This window comes from Zonotrichia leucophrys, chromosome 13, assembly GCF_028769735.1.
Source record: "Zonotrichia leucophrys gambelii isolate GWCS_2022_RI chromosome 13, RI_Zleu_2.0, whole genome shotgun sequence".
Taxonomy (NCBI): Eukaryota; Metazoa; Chordata; class Aves; order Passeriformes; family Passerellidae; genus Zonotrichia; species Zonotrichia leucophrys.
In genome coordinates this window covers 4,682,817-4,706,077 of record NC_088183.1, presented here as the reverse complement: position 1 = coordinate 4,706,077, position 23,261 = coordinate 4,682,817, and the positions used below count along the sequence as shown (strand labels likewise).

General features: G+C 43.3%; 1 protein-coding gene across 16 annotated transcripts in view; it reads left to right on the top strand.

The window, feature by feature from the left end:
• The window catches only part of SGCD (sarcoglycan delta), a 492,080-nt gene that overhangs the window by 445,416 nt on the left and 23,403 nt on the right, over window positions 1-23,261 (top strand). For 15 of the 16 annotated variants that reach the window (XM_064724715.1, XM_064724711.1, XM_064724714.1 and 12 more), the window contains one exon: window positions 7,758-7,830. In XM_064724715.1, the coding sequence (XP_064580785.1) occupies window positions 7,758-7,830 (73 nt within the window). Of the gene's footprint in view, window positions 1-7,757; window positions 7,831-10,818; window positions 11,534-23,261 lie in introns of those variants that run through there. The other variant, XM_064724712.1, reaches the window with a different exon arrangement.

The following is a 23,261-nucleotide window of genomic DNA, read 5'->3' as shown; positions in this document are numbered from 1 at the left end:
GCAGCAGGGTTTACACTGGCACTACCAGGCTGGAAACTGCCCCCACTGTCTTTAGTTCTCAGTTGTGACAGAGCAGATTTCTTTGAGCTCGTTGCGGAGCTGTGATTATGGAAAAAAATTATGTTCAGCAAAATTAAGGAGTAGAGGAGGGCAAAAGCACATGTTTACTCTCAGTGGTTAAAGCCACAAGTTTTTTTGGTTTTTTTTTCCTCTCAGCTAGGAATCGTGCTGTTGCTGTATCCATGAAGAAGCAGGGGTCACAAAGTGATTTAACCTGTAATCAGCATTGGCAGAGAATTTTAAAACTATATAGAAAAGAAACCTGATTTAGTTGAATTGGGTGGGTTTAGGGTGGTTTTGTTTTTTTTCCCCCAGAGGTTGAGATGCAACTGTTGGATGTTTTCTTTCAAATAAAGTATTTCTCCCATTCTGCAAGGGGAGAAATTTAAATCACCAATTCTTGAATTAATACTTCTGATAGCTCCCATGCTTTAAGGGCAATAGGTGCAATGCTGTTTTCCATCCTTTTTAATGGCAAATCCAACTTAGATTGCTCTCCTTTTCCAAAATCCACTCACCCAGATTGCAAATTTGTCTTTTTATTGGCAAGAACAAGCTGTGTTGGGAGAGAGAGATACTGAGGAGTTTTCTTTGTGTTTGCTTTTACTTAAAGTACATTCCAGGCTGAAAGGATAGCATTTATGTAAAGTGTATAGGCTTCGAGTCCAGGCTGAAATGTGTGTTCAGATTGTGTTCCCTTAATCCTGTTTAAGGAAAGAGAGGAATCATCCACCATCAGATTAATATTGATTAAATGTCACAAGGATTATGAAAGAAACATACTGTACACTTACCAAACACCGAAATCAAGTTTAAAAGTGTGGCAGATTTATATTTTATTTCCTAAGTGTCCTCCCCAGCTGATCTGTTTGAAGCTCACACAATATTCTCGATGATAAATTTCCACTGTGTATTCCCACTTCAGGTGCTCCCCTGAGTTCCTTTGCAAGTTTGCACAAGAATGTTGAGAGGAGCTTCAAAGGAATTCAGTGATGACATTGCTATTGTTGAGCTGCAGGAAAAGTGTTGAAGGACCCCAAAACTAGTCAAGAAGGAAATATCTGGAGGTCAGCATAAGCCGTAGCAACCTTTTTTCCTGCGTCTGTTCTCAGTTTGGGTGTGAGCCTGTCTGCTCTGCTCTGTTCTTCCCTTTGTGTTGTCAGACAAATGAGCTGTGCCAGGGAGGCTGCTGGAGATGGTGTGACTGCAGGCACATACATCACTAATGACCCACTTGCTCCTCTCTGGGCTTGCAGCTCATCTCATTGTTTGCAAGTTTTCCAGCTTAAACCCCAGGCTCCATTGATTCCTTGGGACTCTGAGACAGAGAATTTTTTCTCCTCCACCCAGCAGGGCTGGAGTCACAAGGAGCTCCTGTCTGGCCTAACCCAGCCCCAGCCCAGTGCCTAAGGCTTGGCTCAGTCCCTGTGTGCATGCAGTGCCAAGATCAGGGGCTAAAAATAATCTGTAATAAGAAATGGAATCCATTTTTAAAAAATTATATTACATTTTTTATTATAAACACTTTGTTGATGCGGCACATGATCTCATTATTGCCCTCATTATTCAGGAATTTTTGATTGCCCTTAAAAGAACAGCTGCCCAACACTTAGACAAAAAAGGAAGACAGGCAGACCTTTGCAATGAGCTGTTTTTATAGGATCCTGGAAAGAAACTTGAATGAAGCTTCATGGCTTTTGTTCAATGCACTGGCTTAACCTAACCAGGCTATTATTGGACCCTGAAATAGAGCTCTTATTGATTTCAGATTTAATGGGATTCAAGGGGAGCAACAGCAATTACCATGCTCACCCATTTAAAAACATAAATTAAGGATGAATAAGGCTTTTAAAGCTTGGAATTAGAAGAAGCAGTCACAAATAATTTTTACCTGCATTGTATTGGATTTACTTCCTGGGCATCTGTTTGCACACACTTTCTGAGACTGTCACATATTATCCTGATGAGACCTGCAGAGGAGAGAACTCCTCAGATGGGTGTTTTCATGAACAAATTGCTGAATGTGTCCTGATCAATAATAGTGGGAATAAAAGTAGTTTATGGAGAGCAACAGCACACTATGCATTGCCTCTTGACTCCAGCTAGAAAAAATCACAGCGGATCCTTCTCCTTCCCCCTTCATTTGCACAGTCCTGCAGACATTAAAGACAAGATGCACTAAGGCAAACTTAATCACCAGGTTCATCACAGGGCCTCTGAGACCCCCACTTCAATTTGGAAGCAGTGATATACAACACTAAAGGTGTGCTGCAGGTCTGTAATTATCACCAGAAAAAATACAGAGTGGGAGAGAAACGAAAAGAAAAAGGGAAGTGGGGAATAGCTGACCAGGTGTGTCTGCACCTGAGTGGAAACCTGATGTCTCCCTGCATTCTGCTCATCCCCAAGAGCTGCTCAGCTAATTGTCACCTACCCCTGACAGCAGCATCATCAATTATTAGTCTAAAATAACCTCTTTGCAGTGTGAGGTTCTTCTCTCTGTCCCAGCAGAGAGCAGGGGAGGCCCAGAGCAGGGTTTGTGCAGTGTCTTGGCACAGTGCTGGGTCCCAGCTGGCACCAGGGAAGGTGCCAGGACAGTGACATGCAGCTCAGGCACTTGGGACAGCAGGAGGCAGCTGGAAAAGCTGAGCACAGATTCCTGTGTTCCTCTGGTTGGAGCTGTTGCTGGTTGAGATGCCCCTTCCAGCTGAGATTTGCTTCTTTCCTGGGGCGTTGGTGCTCCTCAGTTTTCAAACCCTAAAACTGGACTGGAAATGTTCTCTTGCCATTAGACTCCTGATTTTTGTTCTTGAATGAAGTGAGCACATACAGGGGTCTTTGACACCCCACACCTTATGCACTGCAAGGGGGCAAAAGCCAAAAAACCCCAAAATACTCTCTGAGTGAATCTTTATGGTGATTCAAAATACTTCAGGTTGATCCTGTCATATGCTGTATAAGTTCCTGACTGATTGTATGGAATTAAGTTATTGGGCAGAGAACCAGCTAATGGAAACACATTGATGAAATCATCTTTGAGGGACATTAAATGGGACTTAAAATAAAGCTGAAATGGCTTTATGGATTTTTCAGTCAAACTGTTTATGAACATTTATCGGTGGTAAATTACACAGTGTCAGAAGAGGGAATCAGTATAATAGAAGCCTCTCTGATATAATACTGTGAGAAAGAATAATTTATTGCCTAGGGATGTACAGTACAGTGTGTTTAAATCCTAATGATATTATGGTTTTCTTCTGTCTTTGGCTGATAGCACATAAGTTACCCTCAGCAGCAGCAGAGTCTCATATGATAAAAAAAAAAAATTAGTACTTTGCAATGAAATAGAAATTTTCTGTATGTGTCTTTGTGGCAGATAGAAAATGTTTTAATAACTGATAATTCAGGAAGCAGAAACTGTGTTGTACAATAATAAATGTAGGTTACATTTGCTTTATACTCAGTAAAAGAGGAAGAGGGCTAGAGCAGCTTTGACTGAAAAAGGAGATTGTAGCAGCTGATTCTTGAACTGTTGGAGCTGTTTGTTAATACCATTTGCCAAAACCCATCATTTCTCAGGTAGAGGACAGTGAAAATAAGACTAGAAGAATGCAAGACTAGAAGAAAATTGCTGGTCCTGAAAATATTGTCCCTTGGTTCTGGGACACCAAATCTTCCAGTCAGGAATTTCTCAGATCTGTCATATTGTCTGACCCATGTAACTGAAAAGCTGCTCCCATTGTAGCTCCTCTTTTGGCTAGAAAATCCTCATTTTCCTTCCCAGATATACTCAGGACCAGTTTACTGCTACTCAAATAAGCACTGGCTCCCATATAAACATTGGCTTAGGGCCAGTGTTCTTTTCCCTTGGTGTTATTTACCCTCCTGATGGGTTTGTGCACAGCATGAGGATCCTTCCTGAGCACACCTTGCTGCTCAGCTGCACAGCCAACTCCTTCCAGGCTTCTTTTGTAGGACAGACAGATTTCTGTTTGTGCAGTCATGGCAGTTTTTCCTCTCTGGGGATGAGCAGGGGGGCACACAATAGTTTGGGGATTCACTGAAGATTCTTAAAACAATGTGGTTTCATTTTTTTGTGTGTATGTTCCTATTAGACTTTATTCTTGCCTTTCAGTTTAATGTTGTGTTTGCCTTCCCTTTGAGTCTGTCCCACTCCCATAAATCAGGAGCAGAATTCAGCTTTTATCCAGAGATATTATATCTTGGAAACATTTAACATGTAGAAGAAATTTTTACTACTTTCTAAGCACACGACCTTGGACTTAATATTTTCAATCATTTGTTACTCCATAACATCCCAGTTTCCCTCAGCAGAGCTGGAATAGCCCAATTCAGTGACAACAGCACATTTCCCTCAAACTTTCCTTCCTTTTTTTGCCAAAGCCTTGAGTCACAGTTGGATTCCATGATCTTCAGAGTCTTTTCCAGCATCAATGATTCTGTGATTCTAAAACCACTAAATGAGGTCACTTCCTCCAGCCTTCACTTTCAACCCCATCCAACACTGCTGCTGTCAGAGCCTGGCTGGGGACTTCCACAGTGGCCAAAAGCCAAACTTTGACACAAATATCCAGTGGAGCTGAATTAGTCCAAGGCAGTTTTTCCTCTCATGAGCTGCTGATCCCCCAGGCAGAGATTGAGACTCTCCAGTGTAGAGTTGAAGGAGCTGGAGGGAGGGGACATGATTGGGGCCCAGAAAATTCCCAATAGCACAGAAAGAAGAGGGTGGTTCTTTAGTGAAATCCTCAGGCAGTGGGGTGAAACCACAGGGAGAAGTTCCGCAGAGTGTTTAATTCATCCATCAGCCCCCTGCTACAGAAAGGGGACGCTTAGGACAAGGATTAGGGGAGGTGAGGGAAGGTTATCATTGTTTCTGATAAATTTTCTCTGCCAGTTCAAGGGGCCCTGAGCTGCTGACAGCCAGAGCCAAGGGAGGGATGTCTCAGTCCTGGTCCCTCAGCATCCCCTCGTGGCTGGAGTCCCGCTCAGTGACACAGACAGGTGACCCTTTGGGAGATTCTGTGTTATTAAAGGAGAATATGAATTATACAGGCAAGGCAGAAAGCCTTATCAAGGCAGGTAGCATTCACTTCAAATTCAGATCAAAGGAGAGAAACAGAAGGGTTTGGAAATCTCATTCCTGTTCCCAGTGCATGAGGGACTTTTAATGGATCTGGCAGGAAAAGGGGATTTGAGAGCTGTGTAGGAAGAGAAAACAAGAAAATGGAAGAACAAATAACCAGCTCTTTCATTTTCAACTTCCTTGAAATGACTGCATTGGGGTTTTCATTGGCCTTGTTTCCAAAGTTGCTTCCTGAACTTAATCTAAAAAATGAAAGCCTGGAAAACCCCAAGTTTAGGAATAAGTTAAAGTTTCTCCTTATTCTGCAGGCACTTCTGGTTAAAGGCAAGTAGTTATTTTGAGTTTGCATGACTTGAGTATCCAACTTAAGGTGTCTAAAAATAAATTAAAATGCCCAGCATAAAGTCACCATTTAAGCCATGTGGGTGGAAAGGGTACAAGGATATCTGGGTGCATCTCAGCTGCACCTCTTCATCCTCCTTCCCTCAAAAATCACTGTTCTATTATGCAGATAAGTGCAGGCTGGATGTTTTGCTACATTTCATTGCAAAGCCAAGAGCCAAGGCAATTGTGTTGGATAAAGCAGAGATTTAAATCATTTGGAAACTGTTGAGAGAGGACAGATCTGATAGTAACAACCTTCATGGTTGGCAAGTTACAGCTGCTTATGACAACTTGTAACAATGAAAGCTTATAGTAAAGTTAAAAGCTCAGTATCTGTATTGTGCCATAGGATCAACTTCAATCCCCAAGTATAAACCTTCAAACTTTAGGCTGCTTTTATCATCTTTCAGTTTACTTTGGTTTTTTCTGGGTTAAAAAGAGTTGGGTAGTTTTTTTATAAATGTTAGAGTGCTTGTTTTCATTCTGATTTTTTTTTTCTTTTGCACATTGGGACAGCTTAGTTAATTTATTACAGTGCAAAGAAAGTGGAGTCATACTGCAGTTGTAGGTGTTTCTCACTTATGGCAGCAGTTACAGCAGGATGTTGTCTTGACACATTTTGGACCATCTCAGAACATCTGTTATTCTGTAATGATGACTTTCAAACTGCTCACAGGGAACAGTTAGCATGTGTTAGGAGTGCTCTAAAACTGTACATGTAAAAGTTTCCATCAGGGTCTGTAGTTTGCACCAATAACTTTATCAGACTAAAATCTAAAGAAATAAAAAAATGCCACCAGTGCTGTCTGCATGCTGACACTGAAAATGCTGTGATGACTGCAGGTAAAGAGTGACTAATTGTTCACAGTGTGTCTGAAGGCAAGACCACAGGTCTGAATTTAAGAATATAGGTCGTACTTGCTCATTGGCTTGGCAGCTGTATCTTGGAGAACAGGAACATTAATTTCTAGTGCATACACTCGGTGTGAAGCAGTTAGTGCCACTCTCAGCTGTGTTTTAATTGGGAGTTTCAGTGGGAGCAGGAACGTGATGTTCTGCAGCAGAGAGTCAGTGACAGCACCTGGGGACTCCTGTGCTCCAACAGATATTTTAAAGTAGAACAGGTTCAGGAAAAATAAAGCAGTGAGAAGTCCAGAGGATTTGCTTCACAGTGATTGATTCAGAAAGTTCAGAACTTCTCAGAGAATCAGAGCAGGCTGGGGGAGTTGGGTCACCATCAGTGTCTGACGAAAGTCTCCTCATGCAAGGCTGGTTGGCACACAAGGACTGGAGAAGGTTCAGTGGCTGAAAGATGAAATGGGACCATTTCAGCTTAGGTGCACATTTTAAATGAGAACAGTCAGTGGAAAGGGTTGGCAGAGGGTGGCAGGGCTTTGGCTCACAGCAGTGATGTGAGGAGAGCACATTTTTCTAGAGAAGAGAGAGCAGCGTTGGTCACAGAATATGGACCCAGTTCAGGGATGGCTGGGTGAAATGGCCCAGCTGGGCTGTGCAGGTGGCCATGAAGAGGATTGCAGGGGTCTGGAGCTTAGACAAGGTGTTTATAGTACCCAGCAGTCTACAGCCAGTCAGCAAATGGGGCAGTGCAGCTTCCCCATTGTCTCTGAGAGAGGAGGGAATGAGCAGAAGTTAAATAATTTCTGGCTCAGACATTGAACTGGTGGCCAGGCTGGGACTGGGGCAGGGTCTGCTTGTGCTGCCCTGCTTGAGGCTGCACCTCCCTCCTTTTGTCCAGGCAGGAGCACAGCCTGACTGGAGAGGGGCTTGCAGGGATCCAGTCAGAATCTGCTTTTCTCCCTTGAGCATCTCTGAGAGCCCAGTGAAAGAAATATCATGACATGCATCCATGTTCTTCCATGAGAGATGCAGCTGGATTTGATGCCTGGTTAGCAAAGGGTCTTTCCCAAGCTCCCTGCATCAGCTGAGTCAGCAGACTCTCCCCAAGTCAGGGTGCAAGCACCTGCTTTTCCAGCCAGAAGTGCAGATTACAAGCAAACCCCACGTGCAATCAAGGCAACCCATTGCAGATAAACAAGGTCTGGCTTTTCTGGGGACAGAAGGGATGTGCAAGAAAGACATGGGGTCAGGCAATGGGTTAAATTGCACCTAGGTATGATTTGACAATCACTCCCCTGATAACAGCTCATAATGCTTACAATTTGTCTTCTGTTTTGTTTTGTGATTTCAGGAGCAGAAGGCACAGTGTTCCCTAAATCTATAGAAACTCCCAATGTCAGGGCAGACCCCTTCAAGGAACTAAGGTAAACTTTGGAATATGGTTTAATGGTAACTCAGTGGAGCCTTGTTGGAGTTGTGCTTACTGCTGGGCATCATTTCTGCTTTTGCATAAGAGCTTGGGAATGTCTTTGGAAGGCATCACAAGAGAGGATGCCGTGGAAGAGAAGGGACCTGCCATATTTACATGTGATATGACCAAACTAAAGGCAATCACAGGTCATGAGAGCAGCATTTCTGCTCTGCAATGTGCTCTGCATACCCTGGGCTCAGCATTCGGGAAAAAAAATAGAATAATCTTTTCTTGGTTGTGCAGGGAGGTGCTGAAGGCTGTGCTGGATCACAGGGAGTAGCAGCAGGCAAAAGGATAATGCTCTCCAGCATTATCTGACTTGCAGAATTGCAAACCCTCCCTGACCTACCCAGGGCACAGCTGTGCACATGTGTAACTGCTGGCACTTGCAGAGGTGCCACTGCTGACAGCATCGTGCCATGGGGGAATAAACAGCTCTGCCCTCGACCTAAGGCCGGGTGTTATATTTACTTCATTCTTAAAAATAACTTTTAAAAAATGTGGCACTACAGGTTAACTTGAATGACTAGCCTCTGGAAAGATACTAATCATATGGCCTAAAAAATTATTGACTGAATCTCCTAATATTTCTGACCAAGAGTTCTGTAGGGGTTTGCCTCAATACTCAAATTATCCTTCCTTAGAAAAAGAGAGAGAGAGAGGGAGAGAGTTTGGTATTTGCAGGGTTCCTCAGATGGAGGAGGAATTGAGAATCTGATTCCATGTTCTTAAAAGGCTAATTTATTATTTTATGATATTGTATTACATTAAAGAATGCTATACTAAAACTATACTAAAACTATACTAAAGAATGGAGAAAGGATACAGACAGAAGGGTAAAGGATAATAATGGAAAACCCCTCACTCCTTCCAGGGTCATGACACAGCCTGACCGTGATTGGTCATTAAGTCAAAACAATTCACGTGTTGGATAAACACAGTCCAAACCACATTCCAGCAAAACACAGGAGAAGCAAATGACATAATATTGTTTTCCTTTTTCCCTGAGTCTTCTCAGCTTCCCAGGAGAGCAATCCTGGCAAAGGATTTTTTTCAGAAAATACAACAGTGACAGAGAGAGAAATATAAAAATAAAAACAATTAAAAAAAAATAAAAAGGCAGAAGGACATTTTGTCCTTAAACCTTGGGTTGCCAACTCTCCTTTGCTGGAAAGGGTTGGGGATGGAGCAATCCTGAGCCAGCTGAAGTTGAGCACGAGCACTGCTGGGTTACTGCAGATGCAAGGGGCTGAGAGAGAGCACCTCTCATGGATCCCCTGCTCTGATATCAGGGATGGTTATGGCCCAGCTAGGTCACCAGGGAAGATGAAGAATATCCCACCTGCCTTCCCTTGGGTGTGTCTCTACCTTTGTTCCCCCCAGGAAACCCTCTAATTGTTCCCATTTCCCACTCTGGGCATCATCTGTCAGACAGCAGCAGTGGAAGTGTGCTTGGGTTTGTTGTGAAAGTTTGCTCTCTTCCTCCAGGCAGGGACTTTAACCCTGCCTCGTGGTTTTCCCAGTTTGGGTCTGCTTCCTTTAAAAAAAGAGGAAATGTGGTGTTTACTCACTGTGACATGCAGCTGGCAGGGCAGGGGCTGGTGTGGGGAAAGGAGACTGAGGGCAGGGAGTGCTGGGAGCAAGGCTCTTGATTTCCCTGGAAAAGCCAAGCAAAGGCACCAGCAAATGGATTTCTAGGTGACCTCCAGGTGACTGAGGCTTTCTGGCATAGCCCATGTTTACTGACATTTTCATTTTAAAAAAACCCACAAAAACAAACAAACAAAACCCCAAAACAAAACCAAACAACCCACCCCCAAAAAACAAGAACAAAGCAACAAAAAAAACCCCAGCAAAATCTTTTACAAGAACCAAAATTTACAAAACCAGGTCTTGAGTAGTGCAAAAGAGATGTGAGATTTAGGTCCAAGTTTGTGGTGATTTAAGGCTTTTCTAAAATGGGAAAGGGGGAAAAAATCCAAGTAAGTGTAGGATGTGGTATTGGAGGGGAAAAATGTGAATTGAAAGAGCTCTAACCTGATTGACTATGCTTCTGTTCCAAAGCAAATTAAGCTAAATGAAATTGAAATGAATTAATGGCAGTATCCATGCAAGGGATTGATTCAGTATATTTGATCTACTTTAAATTCATGTTGTTGTTTCACTTGTTTTATGTGGAGAGCTGTTAGGTAACTGATTTCCTTTCAAATTAGTGAACTGAGTGAAAAAAATCCTTTAAAATCTGTTGTGGTTTTTGTATTTTTTTTAAAGGAAAATTATTGAATAGAATTTAGCTGGGGGAAAAAAGGTCCCAGAAAGTGCTAAAATACTTTGTGTGCTTCTGACAAGTTTATCTTGGCAAAAATAAATGTTTTTGCAGCATCCTGAGGAGAAAAGAGCCAGTGGTGTAGGGTGTGTAGAGAAAGCAAGGTTTTCCAAGAGCAAATGCTCTGCTGCTCCCCAGATCAAGATCCATCCATTTCTCTCTCCATGTTGGATCATTGGCTGCTTTTTAGGTAAAACGGTGCCTTTTGGGGGCAGTACAGAGTGAAAATAATCTCACTCTGAGGGGAGATTTTTTGCTTCCTTCCTATTTTGATAGCAGAGTGTGTGCATGAGGTGTCCTTTTTGCCTATTTACAAAGATGCTGCAGTGAAATGGGGCTGGATGAGATGGGCCCTGAGCTGTCACACATTGCTGGGGAAGCAGCAGTGAAATCACACCCTCAGTAGCTGGCTTGCCTCTAAAAGACCTTTTTCTGCAATAAATAGTGCTTTCTTTCCTGCTTAGGCTGAACTTCTCAGGTGGAAAGTGCACATTCAGCTGCTGCAGGTGCCCCCAGGCACCACCAGCCTCCATCTTTATCCCAAAGCAAGGATTATGATCCACTGGGGATTTCTCCCTTTGCTCTTGTCAGTGCCCACTCCTCTTCTTTTGTTAGATTCCAAAATGAGGTGGCAGCTGTCACAAAGAGAGGAGAGACCAGTGCTCCTGTCACAGCTGGCAGTCACATCAGCTGCGTGTCCTCCTTGCCTTCCTCCTCTCCTGGACAGACGGACTGGCAGGACAGACAGGACGTGCCACTGCTGTCCCCAAGGCCTGCAGTCACACCTGTGTGCCACCACAGCTGACAGGACATTGTTCTCACCAGGCTTTCTGTCCCTTTGGCTGTGAATGGTTTTCATCATTCAGCTTTATGGGTAAATCAGCTGCTCTTTCAGGTGCTTCTCATCATCCTGGTGATCCTCTTGGCTCAGTGTTCTTTTTAAAACATTTTTGCAGTGGTTTAGGAGAGAATCCCAGTGGGAATATGTGCACAGCCTTTTCCTGACATGCTGAGCCTTTCTCAAGGCTCCAAGATTTGCTTTTGTGCTGGTTTGAGCCAGCACTGGACTTTGCTGCAGACAGACTCAGGAGCCCTGAGATATTCCTGCTCAGTGTCCACTCTGCTAGGAATGCCAAAGCTCATTAATGTCTTGTTTAATTCAGAGTGTAATTAACAGCTCATGTTTCTTACCTAGACTCTACAATATTCTTTAATAGTGACCAAAAAACTAGACACGGTTGACAAATTTTTGATTTACTTTAGTGAACTTCTTCATGATTTTACATATTTAAGGTAATTGTAGACTCCTGAATGTATTTGTTGTTGTTTGTTGGATTCTAAACTGGTCAAAAACTGTAAAAAGGAAAGCAAACAAATCCAAATTAATTGTAAATACTTGGGATGTTTAGCATTGCCATCTGGTATTGTCCCAAAATAGTTTAGGGGGAGGGCTTGGGAGATTTGTTTGGACATAGAAATATTTGTATTCATCTGCATTGATGCTTTTTAAAGCAGGTTGGTGCCTTTGACATATGGTAATGTGATTGCTTATGTATAAAAGTTGAATTCAATATGACCTTTTCTGACTGGATTATTTGAGCAGCACCCAGGTAACTTGTCAAGAGGCTGCCTTGAGAACCTCTCCTTGACATTGGCAGGAATCACCTGCCTTTTTCTATTTACATTCCTCCAAAAAAACAAATACATGCCAGAGATGCAAACAGAAATTGTCCATCAAACACCAGATCAGCACTCTGCAGAGGTGAGGGATAAAGGCTGGGCTAGCCAGTGAATAAGGAAGAAGGAAATAGTTGGAGGGGAAGGGATTAAAAGGTGGGTGATGAAATAGAAGATAAAAGTCTCAGGAGGATGCTGTTAAAGTGCCAGGTGCTGGAGGCTGGGGATGGGGTGGGGTTGGGGCAGAGCTGCCTTCAGTACAAATGTCCAGCTCGTGCTTGGAAACCTGCTCTGGGGTATTTCTGTTCCCAGAGTTAAATAAAAAGAAGTCAGATAGCATGAAATTCACTCCATGAGGGGCAAGCACACATCTGGAATTCATCTACAGATATTGTAGGTTGAAAATGCAGTAAATTGCTCATCCAAGGCCAGGAAGCCAGGGGATGACTGTTTTTTCTATAATGCACAAGTATAGTTAAGGGAGAATTAATCCCTTGGGCTTAAAGGGGTAATTTTTGGCTAAAGTTAATTATGAAGCACTGAAAGCACGAAATGGCAGATGAAATGTGCTTGCTGCTTGATTTTATTAGTGCAATTCCACCTCACCATGTAGAGTACTGAACTATCCAAATAGTCCAAGTGAGACCTATTGTAACAAAAAACAATTTAAATACAGTGCTGAGCTAACATAACAAGACTCATTTTGGAAAAACAGTATTCTTACCAAGTTAAGGTTTCTGTCAGCTATTTCACAAGGCACCATAGATAAGTAGGTACAAAAATAATATTTCTGTCTAAAACCAATTACATTAATAATGATTAAGAGGAGAAAAATGAGAAGAAATGCAAAAAAATGAATGGTATAAAAGAGGAAGTAATTGGTGAGAAATGAAAGTCGTTTATAGAGAGTAATATATGATACTGAAACACTGTTTATTTCACAGTGAACACTTGTGGGTTCCTGTGAGGTGTCAGCAAGAGGGAGATGACCACTGAACCCTTGTACAGTGCTGGTGTTATTTTCTGATTGTTTCACCAGCAGGGATGCAATTTATTTCTCTGTTATACCAGTGCAATCGCAATAATTTTGATAGTCCTACCATCTTAAAAGACAACAGATTTTCCTTGGGATGAGCTTGCCTTCGCACTGTAACAAACATAACTATTTTCAGGTACTTTCAGACAGGTTGAGTGTATACAACCATCTCCACTAAAGCCAACACAAACCTATTCATACACAACCAAAAGGAGACACCAGGTTCCTGGTTTCTAAACTTCAGGCTCACTTCAGTGCCCTTTGGTGAGTTGCTTTTGAAGCCTCATCACCTCCTTTTCTGATTGAGGACCCCACATCTGATGTAACAATTTTCCCATGGCAGCTGAGGCTTCCTGAAACTCTTGCTGTTGGAGAGACTTTCCCAGAGCATAATTCACACTGATCTTGCAGCCACTTTGCTTTAGAATTTTGTCCTTGAATCCCTTTGGAAGGAATTGACATCCCTTCAAATCTGCTGCCTGTTTGTCTCTTATAAAGCCAAGTCACAGCCCTCCCAAGCCAAAAGCAGCCTTTCCACAGCTTCCTGGGTGCATTAAGATGTATTTATACCACTGGATATAAGGACTGGAGTTAAGGAAGAAGTTGATTGCTGGGGCTTTCCATCTGTTCAAGTATTTCTCTTGCAAAAAGGAGAAGAGGAGGGTTGTTGTTCCTTTTTCTTACCCCAGCATACCTTCTCTTGATGGTCTTCTCTTTTCACACCTAGAACCAGGAAGGGTGGGTTTAGCTCTTGGTGTCCTTTCCTTCCCTGTTTTCAGTGGGTGAAGCCTCAATGTGGATGAGCTGCTCAGGAGGGAAATGCAGAGGTGTTAGTGGGGCTGTGCTGATTTATACCAACTGGATAAACCATGGCTCTGCCCCGTTCCCTTATCCCAGCTGGATAAACCATGGCTCTGCCCCGTTCCCTTATCCCAGCTGGATAAACCATGGCTCTGCCCTGTTCCCAGTGCTGCTGATGGCATCTGTCCACTGGCAGATCCTCTTCACAGAGGACTAAAGGATGGTGAAGGCAGGTTTGGCAGGAAGGTGTCTTGCTGAAGTAGAAAACAAATTCAGGAAAAAAGGCAAAGCAGCTGGAATTGGTGGTGAAGCAGCCTGAAGAGTGTGCTGGGGTCTTCCCAGAGGCCCCCCTGTCCCCTGTGCTGCTGGCACTGGGGCTGCAGGAGCCAGCACATTCCATCAGAGCTTCGTGGCCCTTCAGGTGAGAGCAGGAGTGAGAATGGGGAAGAAAAGGGCAGATTTCTACAGGAAATTGTTGCCAAACTGCATTGCCTGTGGGACTGAGAGCAGTGGGAATATCCTTGTTTGCAGCACAATTGCAACTGGAGCAATGGCTCCAGACAGAGACCAGTTTAACTCTTCCTGGACTTTCTCTCCCTGCATTTATTCTGTGGGGGTTTCCTGATGCAAACAAAGTCTTTTCCTGGGAGATATTAATCGTCAGTCCTGGCTGTTATCTCCGATTGAATTCCTTTGCTGTGTACAAGATCTGTATCCTGCCTTGCTGCCTTGTGCCCAGGTTTGTCATTAGCTTTCAACAGCAGAATGTCACTTGCTCCATAATCAGAGCATCCATCTGACCTTCGAGTGCTGCTCACAGAGGTGTGTGAGCCAGAAATCCTCTGGGACTTGAGAGAAACCCCATCCCTGTGACCAACCTGTACAGTCAGACATGCAGATGTATCCATTTGAATAACAAAAAAGTGAGCTTGTTTAGCTTTTTTTAACTCTCTGTGCAGTACACTGCTAACCTTGAGTAGAAAATAGATGCTAATAAATGCAAGGTCTTAAAAATGTGAATTATAGCCATTTCACACTCCATGGCAGACTCACACTGGTGAAATGGCTTAATACTTAATTACAATGCTTGTCCTTCTCTCAAGTGCAGATGACATTCCTCAGATAGATTTTGCAATGACATCTGTGGAAATAAGTTGTGAAACTAATTAGTTATTCATATAATACAGAATATTGACTCCACACTGATTAAAGGGATGTGGTGACATGTAACATGATGTGTCTGTTGAGTGGGTTACTCTGAGGTGGTATTTTTGGAAGGTCTTACAGAAAATTATGAAAATACCATTTGGCCTCTGGAATGCAGATGTTTATAGGAAATGTTGCCTTTCATTTACATTTTGATAATGTTTTAGGAGGACTGCCATGCTCTGGAGTGACACTGTGCCCTGGCACCTGGGCTTCAGGCTCTGAGGACCATTTTGGGATGCCAACTATAAAAAAGTCTGCAGGTTATTGGCTACCTGCAGCCATAAGTGCTCTAAAATCAATCATTAGACAGCTGCCCAGAGAAATGGGCAAAGAAACTGTTGGGTTTTTTTTTCCAATGTTTTCCTTGCAGCAGAGCCTGGCTGGAGCTGCTGCTCCTTAGGGCAGTCAGGAGATGCTGCAGCAGGAATCAGTTGGTGCTGCTGCTCAGGGATCCTGCATTTGTCACGCTCTGTGAAAAGCCCAAAAACCATTCTTTTATCATAACATTTGTACTTGAGATAGAGCTATTTGTACTGAGGGTATTGAGCATGAAATACAGAAGTAAATAGAAAGCTGGCAAGGAAAGCACCTTACTCACCTATCACTGTGATCCCAATCCTTTGCAAATACTGTGATATTTAGGATGTAATCATATTCAAAATGACTGAATAGCTCAGAAGAGAAGGAGATTTTCCTTTGAACACTGTTCTTATCTTAAAGAAATGAGAGGAATGTAATCCACTGAGCACCATGTTTGCTTTTGGGTAGAAAAATACCTGGTTTTCTTTAATATTTCTCTCTATCCCTTCATATGTCTCTCCAGCTGTGCATCACATATTCCTAAAACCCCAAGTGAAGAGCAAAGCAGGCAAAATAAAAATCTCTGCGTTACTCAGCAGTCAGTACCTGCTTTTAAGGAGGAATATCTCCCTGCCAAGGCTTCACCTGTGAGCCTGGGAGCTGTCTGCAGGCAGAGCTCCCTGTTCCCACTGTGCTGAGCCCAGCACAGGAGCCACAGCTGGGATTTCACCTGCTGATCTGCAGCAGTGCACAACCAGCTTCCTGAGAATGAGGCATTTAACGCAGACCTCTCATTAACCTGGTACAAAATAGGGAAGGACGGTTCAGACACTTCACTGCCCAAGTGAGGAGCTCCTCAGGGTTTTGTTTCCTGCAGCCCTTTGCTGGTGCCAGAGGGTTTGGCTGGGCCACAGCAATAATGTTTATTAGTTTGAGTGAGGGACTTGGAGCTGCAGAAGTCCCCTGTGAATAAAAAGGACATTTTTACAAATACACTAATTGTACTTCAGGCAGTAGTCAGGAATCAATAGCTGCTACATGACCTTATTAAAGAGAGGGGAAATATGCATCCACAACTACAGTGGGGTCCTTCCTTTTGAAAGCAGTATTTTTTATATATTTATTAAGAAAAATGACTAATGTTCACCATGCCTACAGAATCTTTATTCTGAATTTGTTTCATGTGGAATAGAGTTGCTTTCTTCAGGCCAAGCAGGAGTAGCTATGTCCTTTCATCATGAATTGATTTTATCTTTTTCATGTGTGGTGACTGCCACTGCTTTGCTTCCCTTGTGTATGGATTTAACCTCTGGGTTATTGGGGCACCTCTGGCTGTCTTGAATTGTGATAATTTCTGACCAAATAGCATTGCTGAGTTCACACTGAAGGAATGTCACTGCCAGCTCTGGAGTGGTGTTTGGAATCAGCAGGTGGCTCATGAGAATCCCTTCCTAAAAATGACCAGCAGCCAAACCTGGCCATTCTTTGCACAGTCCATAGTTGTTCCCCTGGTATCTACTTCATCCAGAGTGATAAGAATCCATTATCAGTGTGTGAGCATCAGCTGTGGGCTGCCCTGCCCTTCCTGGGCTCAGCAGTGTTGCCTGGAGGAGGTCGCTGACCCCTCTGACACCCTGTGTCCTGTGAAGGGAGGAGATGGAAGTGCTCCTTTGTGCTGCCAGGTGGGTCCTTTTTCTCATCTCCAGATTTCACAGCCTCCTTTCCAGGTTCTGCTGACAGCTCTGAAGCTGGCAGTCCCTGCTCTGCTTCCCAGCTGAACTGGTGTTGGAGTGACTCACTAAAAAAGGAGCATTTTTGGGGCCATACTTGTGAAAGCACCGTGTTAAAGGTGGAGCACTGATTTGAAAGGCAAAGTGGCAGCCACCATTTCATCTGTCCCAGAGCTATAAATGCACACTCCAACACACACACACAGCCTTGTTGGCAAGGAAAATAATGCCCTGTTTCACTTCAGCTGCACAAGAGCATCCTTGGATAGAAGAGGCCTTAAAAAAAACCTTAAAAACTTTTCCTTCATGTGATGCTGTGTGGCTTCAGGGCCATGCGGGAGATGAGGAAGCAGAAATGGGATTGCACCCCAGTAATAGTCCAAAAGCAGATGAGTGGCCTGAGGAAAGCTGAAAACTACAGGAATACTATGCAGTTCTCAAGAAAGAGGCAAAACCCTCAGTGTGGGGGCAGTAGGTGCAGAAGGAGAGGAGCTTTGCCCTGGTTTAGGCAAACAGGGATGGGTGCTGAGATTTGGGACCCTCCTGGCAATTCTTCCTCCAGCTGAAACTCAGCTGAAACTCTCTGCTCTCTGTTGAGGTGACCTCAGTTCATGAGTTATCTTTTGCCTTTTGCAAAACAAAAAGAAAAACACATTCTCTGCCTTCTTGCCTGGTTTCATGTCATTAAGGAAGGCTGGCTGAGGACGTGTTATAGAGTGGCACAAGGGAATCAAGCAGGAAAGTAAACTGAAAAACCCCAAACTTAGGCCATCAAGGATCATAAAAGAGGTTGTAAAGCAGAGAGGAAATGGTCTCCTGGTGAGCTGGAGAACAGCTGATAGGGCTGGATAATGAGGGGATGTGCTGCTCTAAGGAGATGTTCCCTGCCAGTGGACTCAGAGAAAATCTGCTTATATTTGATATAATAAGGGCAAAAAAGCAAGACACAGAGTTTACACTGCTAGTGCTGAAGTGTGTGGCAGTGATAAAAATATGTCATGTCCTGTCCACTTCCTTAAGTATTAGCATTTTAAAAGACAGAGAAAGAAGTAAAGTAAAATGTCAATTTAAGGGTTTTTTATTAAGGATTTGCTGTCTTAACTTTAATGAAGGAGTAATAAATATAAATGGATATTAATGGAAGGTTATTAAAGCTGTCTATTTTGATAGAAAATATGCAGTATCTTCTCCTGCAATGCCAGAGGTTAAAGATTATTATTGCTTCCTAAGGCTTCTGAAATTAAATTCTCTCTTATATGACCCAAAAGGTATGAGTGAAAATGTGTGCATGTGAAATGGTTTGTAATAAATTCATATTGCAATAAAAATCTCTTTAGAAAAACAGGATATCTTACAAGAATCAACTGAGGAGCTCTGTCTAGAGGGAAGCTTTTTTTATAAACCATTTGGGAAATTCAAATGCTGCCAGAAGGATCACCCAGAAAGCACACAGGAATTGGTGAACAGGTTCTGAGCTTTCAGCCGAAGGTTGAAATCCAGAGTGCCCTGGGTTAAAAACTGCCTTTAACAGCATCTTTTCTGGTTTATACACTTCTGATTAATTACAAATGACATTTCTGACAGAGCCTCTTAGGGGACAAAAATGAAGTCCTTCATAACTGCTGTTTGCTTCTTTCTAAAGCCTCTAGACCTCTAAATACCAGATAATCAATTCTTGTTCCCCTGGAGCAGAAGGGTCTGTGCTCGAAGCACAGTGGAAAAGGCTATTCCCAGCTTACAGTGCCACGAGATTTGGGCAATTCATCTCTGCTCCTCTCCAAATCCAAACCTGGGTAAAAATCCTACTGGATCAATTCACTGAAGCTTTCTGAACTACAGAAACTTTGGCAGTGTGGGGTAACCATTGTGGTGTTGGCGTTTCTAATTAATTGGCTGAATTCTGCAGGCAGAGCCTTGCCTTTATTCAAAGAACAGTTCCCATAAAGCCACAAGGTGATGTTGGCCCTGCACAGCACGTTGTGTCCCTTGGTCATTTCTGCATAATTTCCTTCAGTATAAATAGATATTAATGGAAGGTTATTAAAGCTGTTCATTTTGATAGGAAATATGCAGTACCTTCTCCTGCAATGCCAGAGGTTAAAGATTATTATTATTATTGCTTCCTAAGGTTTCTGAAATTAAATTCGCTCTCTAACGACTCAAAAGGTATTATTGGAAATGTGTGCTTGCAGTCACACTGTGTGCAACCACACTGCATGTGTTCCTGCAGGAACTGCACATCTGGAAACAACCTAACACCTGAATTCAGTCCTGAGACCTGGAAGCTGCTTTAGCCTGGGCCTTGGCCCATCTGTGCTCTGCATACTTCCAAAAATGCTGTTTTATCTGTGTGGGATCAAACTGATTCTATCAAGAAGAGAATATTTGGTTGTTTACTTAGACTCAGTTCCTCATCTCCACCACTGCTTAATCCTTTACAAAAAAAACCAACAAAGTCTTACAGAAAACATCAAGGGCAATACTGCTAAAGAGATGGAAAATGGAACACTAAATCTCTCCTAGTTCCTTTCCTGTTCTTGCCTGCTTAGCATGTGACAAATTTTCTATAACACCCACTAAATATGTTGATTTTATGGGTTCTCAGTTGAGCAGTAGGGCACCATTTAATCTCTCCATCCCTTGGCATTGTGCTGAACACTGAGAGAGGACCAAGCAATGAATATGTCAGAAGGTTTTGCAGAGCTCTGAGGTGCACAGCATTCAAACAACATCACACCAGGAGTCTAAATCTATGAGTCTAGAGGTTAGTTACAGATAGAAAGAATAAATCAAGCAATAAAGGATGCCTATAAAAAAAGGATGCTGCCTTTTAAATGAAGACACTTCAGAGTTCATCATAAACCTCTGACATATATTCAGTCACTCTGCTTGCTGTCACAGACTGAAATATATTTGAAGGTGGCTGCATATTTTATGCTGTAACCTCTGATAAACACATGCACATTTTCAATGATGTTGCATCAGACCTTGTGAGTTGATGTGACTTGAAAGGGGAATCACTGCCAGGGAAATGGGAGCTCTGCAGGCAGAGGTGCTCAGAGCCACATGAAAAGTGTTTCTGTGACTCACACAGTCTGTCAAAGTGTCCATGCAATACCAAAGAGAGTGTTGGTTTCATAACCATCTCTTTAGGAAGCTCTCCTCCAGCTGGATGCCAGCTCCCAGTTTCCCAGTGAAGCAAAGCACAATTCCCTCAGTGTCTGGCCAGGCTGTGGGAGGTTCCAGCAGTGGCCAACCTGCCAGAGGAATTGTCCCACAATAAACAATTCTACAGCAAAATAATTGCTGCCTTTGGTTTGAATTTCCAGGGGGAAAAAAACAAAGCTCAGTATAAACAAAAGCAACATCTGGCTGCACTTTGAAAGCAATGAAAAGCAAAATCAGCCTTCAAAAGCCAGACTGAAATTACCATAATGGTTCTCTTGCTTCTCACATGGAGATTATGGCTCTCCTGAAAGAGCAACTGCAAGACTTATGCAGGGCCAATACTTAAAATTGACCATCCCTTAATTTTTTAGTGTCTGTCAGGAATTAATGGTGTGGCATTGATTTATGGAGCTACCCAGGCCACTTGTGCAGAGCTCCCTTCTTTTCAGAGATAAGTATTCTGGGAAGCTGCTGGTGTGTTTGTTATCCATCAGGACCCGTCAGCCACTCTCCATATGGTTTGCTGCAGTCAGAAAAATGCAAAATTCCTCTTAAAAGAGTCATTTTCTACAGTTCAAAAAGTGCACTTTCTGAGAGATGGATTAAGAGTAAAGAAGAGGAGGCAATAATAATTATTAGTCTGTATTTCAAGAAGTAACTGAAGATGTTTGAGCACCTGAGAGATTAATGTTTTTAATCCTTGATTTTTCCAAATAGGATTGTCCATACTATATAAATTATCAAGGGGTTACAAGCTGGTAATTTTAAAAAAAGAATTGGACATTTCTGGCATTTTCTGCAAACTAGGAAAAGAAAAATAGAGGAATCAAATGCAGAAAAAATGAAATAGCTGATGCTTTAAGTGCTTGTGGTCAGTATAAGAATGTGCAGACATTGCAAATCTGACTCAGCTACTTGAAAAATGATGGGATCTACTTTCAGTGAAAGGCTGAGGCATGGAGAAGAGACTGGGATGATCAATTATCCCATGAGAACAGTGCAGTGTCTCCCTGTGGCATGCCACCAAACTTCTCATAAAAAACCATGTAATCTTGGCTTCAAAACATGTCAGCATTACCCTGCTTTTCTAACAGATCTATGCAAATATGTCTAAGTGCTGTATGTGGTAAGGGAGAAGTGATGCCTTGGACTTGTTGCTTTATGGGCTTATCTGTCTTCTGTTGGCATTAAAGTTGACATGATGCCAAACTCAGAAGAGTTTCAATATGTAAATTGGAGAGTTTGGAGGGTGTGCAAAGTGTGTGGATGGGTAGAGTTGGTGTTGCTTCCCTTCTGAGTAATTACTGATCTATCTTGGTTGACAGAAGAGGTATTTTCCATTCCAAACCTGAACATACTCCCAGAGAGGGTGAAGCTGTTGTATTTGTGAGGGTTTTAACTTTGAGGGAGGGATCTGTTGGTGATGCTGGATTTGCCCCTGTGCGATTTCCCTTCTGCTGTGATGTGTGGGGCCCTGGGGAGCTGAGGAAGCTGTGAGGGTGGACAGGCAGTGCCCCATCACCTGTGGGCTGAGCAGAGCTGCCATTAGCTCAGCTCAGCTTTTCCTGCTCTGCCCTCGGCCAGTACAAATATTCCTGAGCTGCTTTTATACGTGCTCAGGCCACCAGCACGTGCCTGTGTTTTTCCTGAAACTCTACCATTCCTTCTATTGAAATAGGAGGGTTTAGAGCTATTTGAACTCTGTTTGTGCTGTGAATTCACAGCACAGGGAAAGTAAGAGCTGGGTGTTGCAGCTGCAGGGCAGTCTGCATTCCTCTCCCTCAATCCATGGGATGCCAGAGGTGCCCCATTCCCACACCAAACTCCCTGACAGCCCTCAGCGCACAGTGCAGAATGGTACAGAAATAACCATGCTGGCTTTGGCACGGAGCAGGGACAATCCTGCTGCCCTGCAGATTTGGGTGGTTCAGCCTCTCATGTGTCTTGTTCCAGGTGGAAATATTCCCCATGGATCAGCCATGCCTGCTGCTGTGCTCCTCAGCACTCAGTGCTCTCAGCACAAGCCTGACAGGCCCCACTGGTGCCTCTGACACCTCCAGCAGCAGAAGGCACTGGTAAAATTGCCTCAGAAGAGCTCACAGTCTCATTTGCCATGCCTAGTGCCTAAAGTGTAGCCTAGTTCACTCTCTCAGTGGAAAGCAAATAGAAAAATCATTTTCACAGTGCCCAGCAATGTTTATCTTCCAGGTTGGCTGGCCTGCAGTGACATTAGTGTCCCCAGAGCCTCTGAACTTAATGATTTCCAGTTGCTGCTTGCCTGCTTGAAGCAATGCTAGTCCAGCCTCCGCTGTGTTCTCCTGCCAGTCACTATGGGAACAGCAATCAAAGCTCATATTTATGGCTCTGTAGATGTCCAAGGTCACGGAGCACAGGTCTGGTGGGAACAATTAAAACAGACCTGTCCAGTTATATCTCTTTAAGCTCTCCCCACATTACACCTCTAACTAGAGCAGTAAAGTTAAAGCAGCATGACTGGCAGGATGTGCTTTAAGCTTTTTAGAAGATATCCTTTACAGAGATAAAGACACTCAGGATGAGGTGGAAGTGTGCTAGGAGTGAAGTCAGCATTGCTGGCTAAAACCTTTCTCAGGTTTCATTTCACACCCATCCATGGGGGCAGAGCTGTGCCCAGCAGCCCTGGCAGGTGTTCCCAAAATTCACAGAATTCACACAGAATCACTGAGTTGGAAGAGACCTTAAAGATCGAGTCCAACCCAGCCCCAACACCTCAACTCAACCCTGGCACCCAGTGAGTGCCACATCCAGGCTTTGTAAACACACCCAGGGATGGTGACTCCACCACCTCCCCAGGCAGAGCATTCCAGAACTTTATCACCCTTTCTGTAAAAAACTTTTTCCTATTATCCAAACTATATTTCCCTTGAGTTCCCACTGGAGCAGCTCAGCTCTGCAGCTCCTGCCTCACCCTCCGCAGGAGCAGCTGGAATGAAGTGGTTTCAATGAGCTCTTTTGGAGAGCAGAGGATGTTTACTCTGTTTTGGGGGGTTTTGTGGTTTCAGTGGTTTCACCCTGGGTACTCCATTACTGTCATCACCTATAAACTAAAAATGGCAAATGTGCATTTTTAGGGTAACAGCAAATGGTGTTTACTCCTG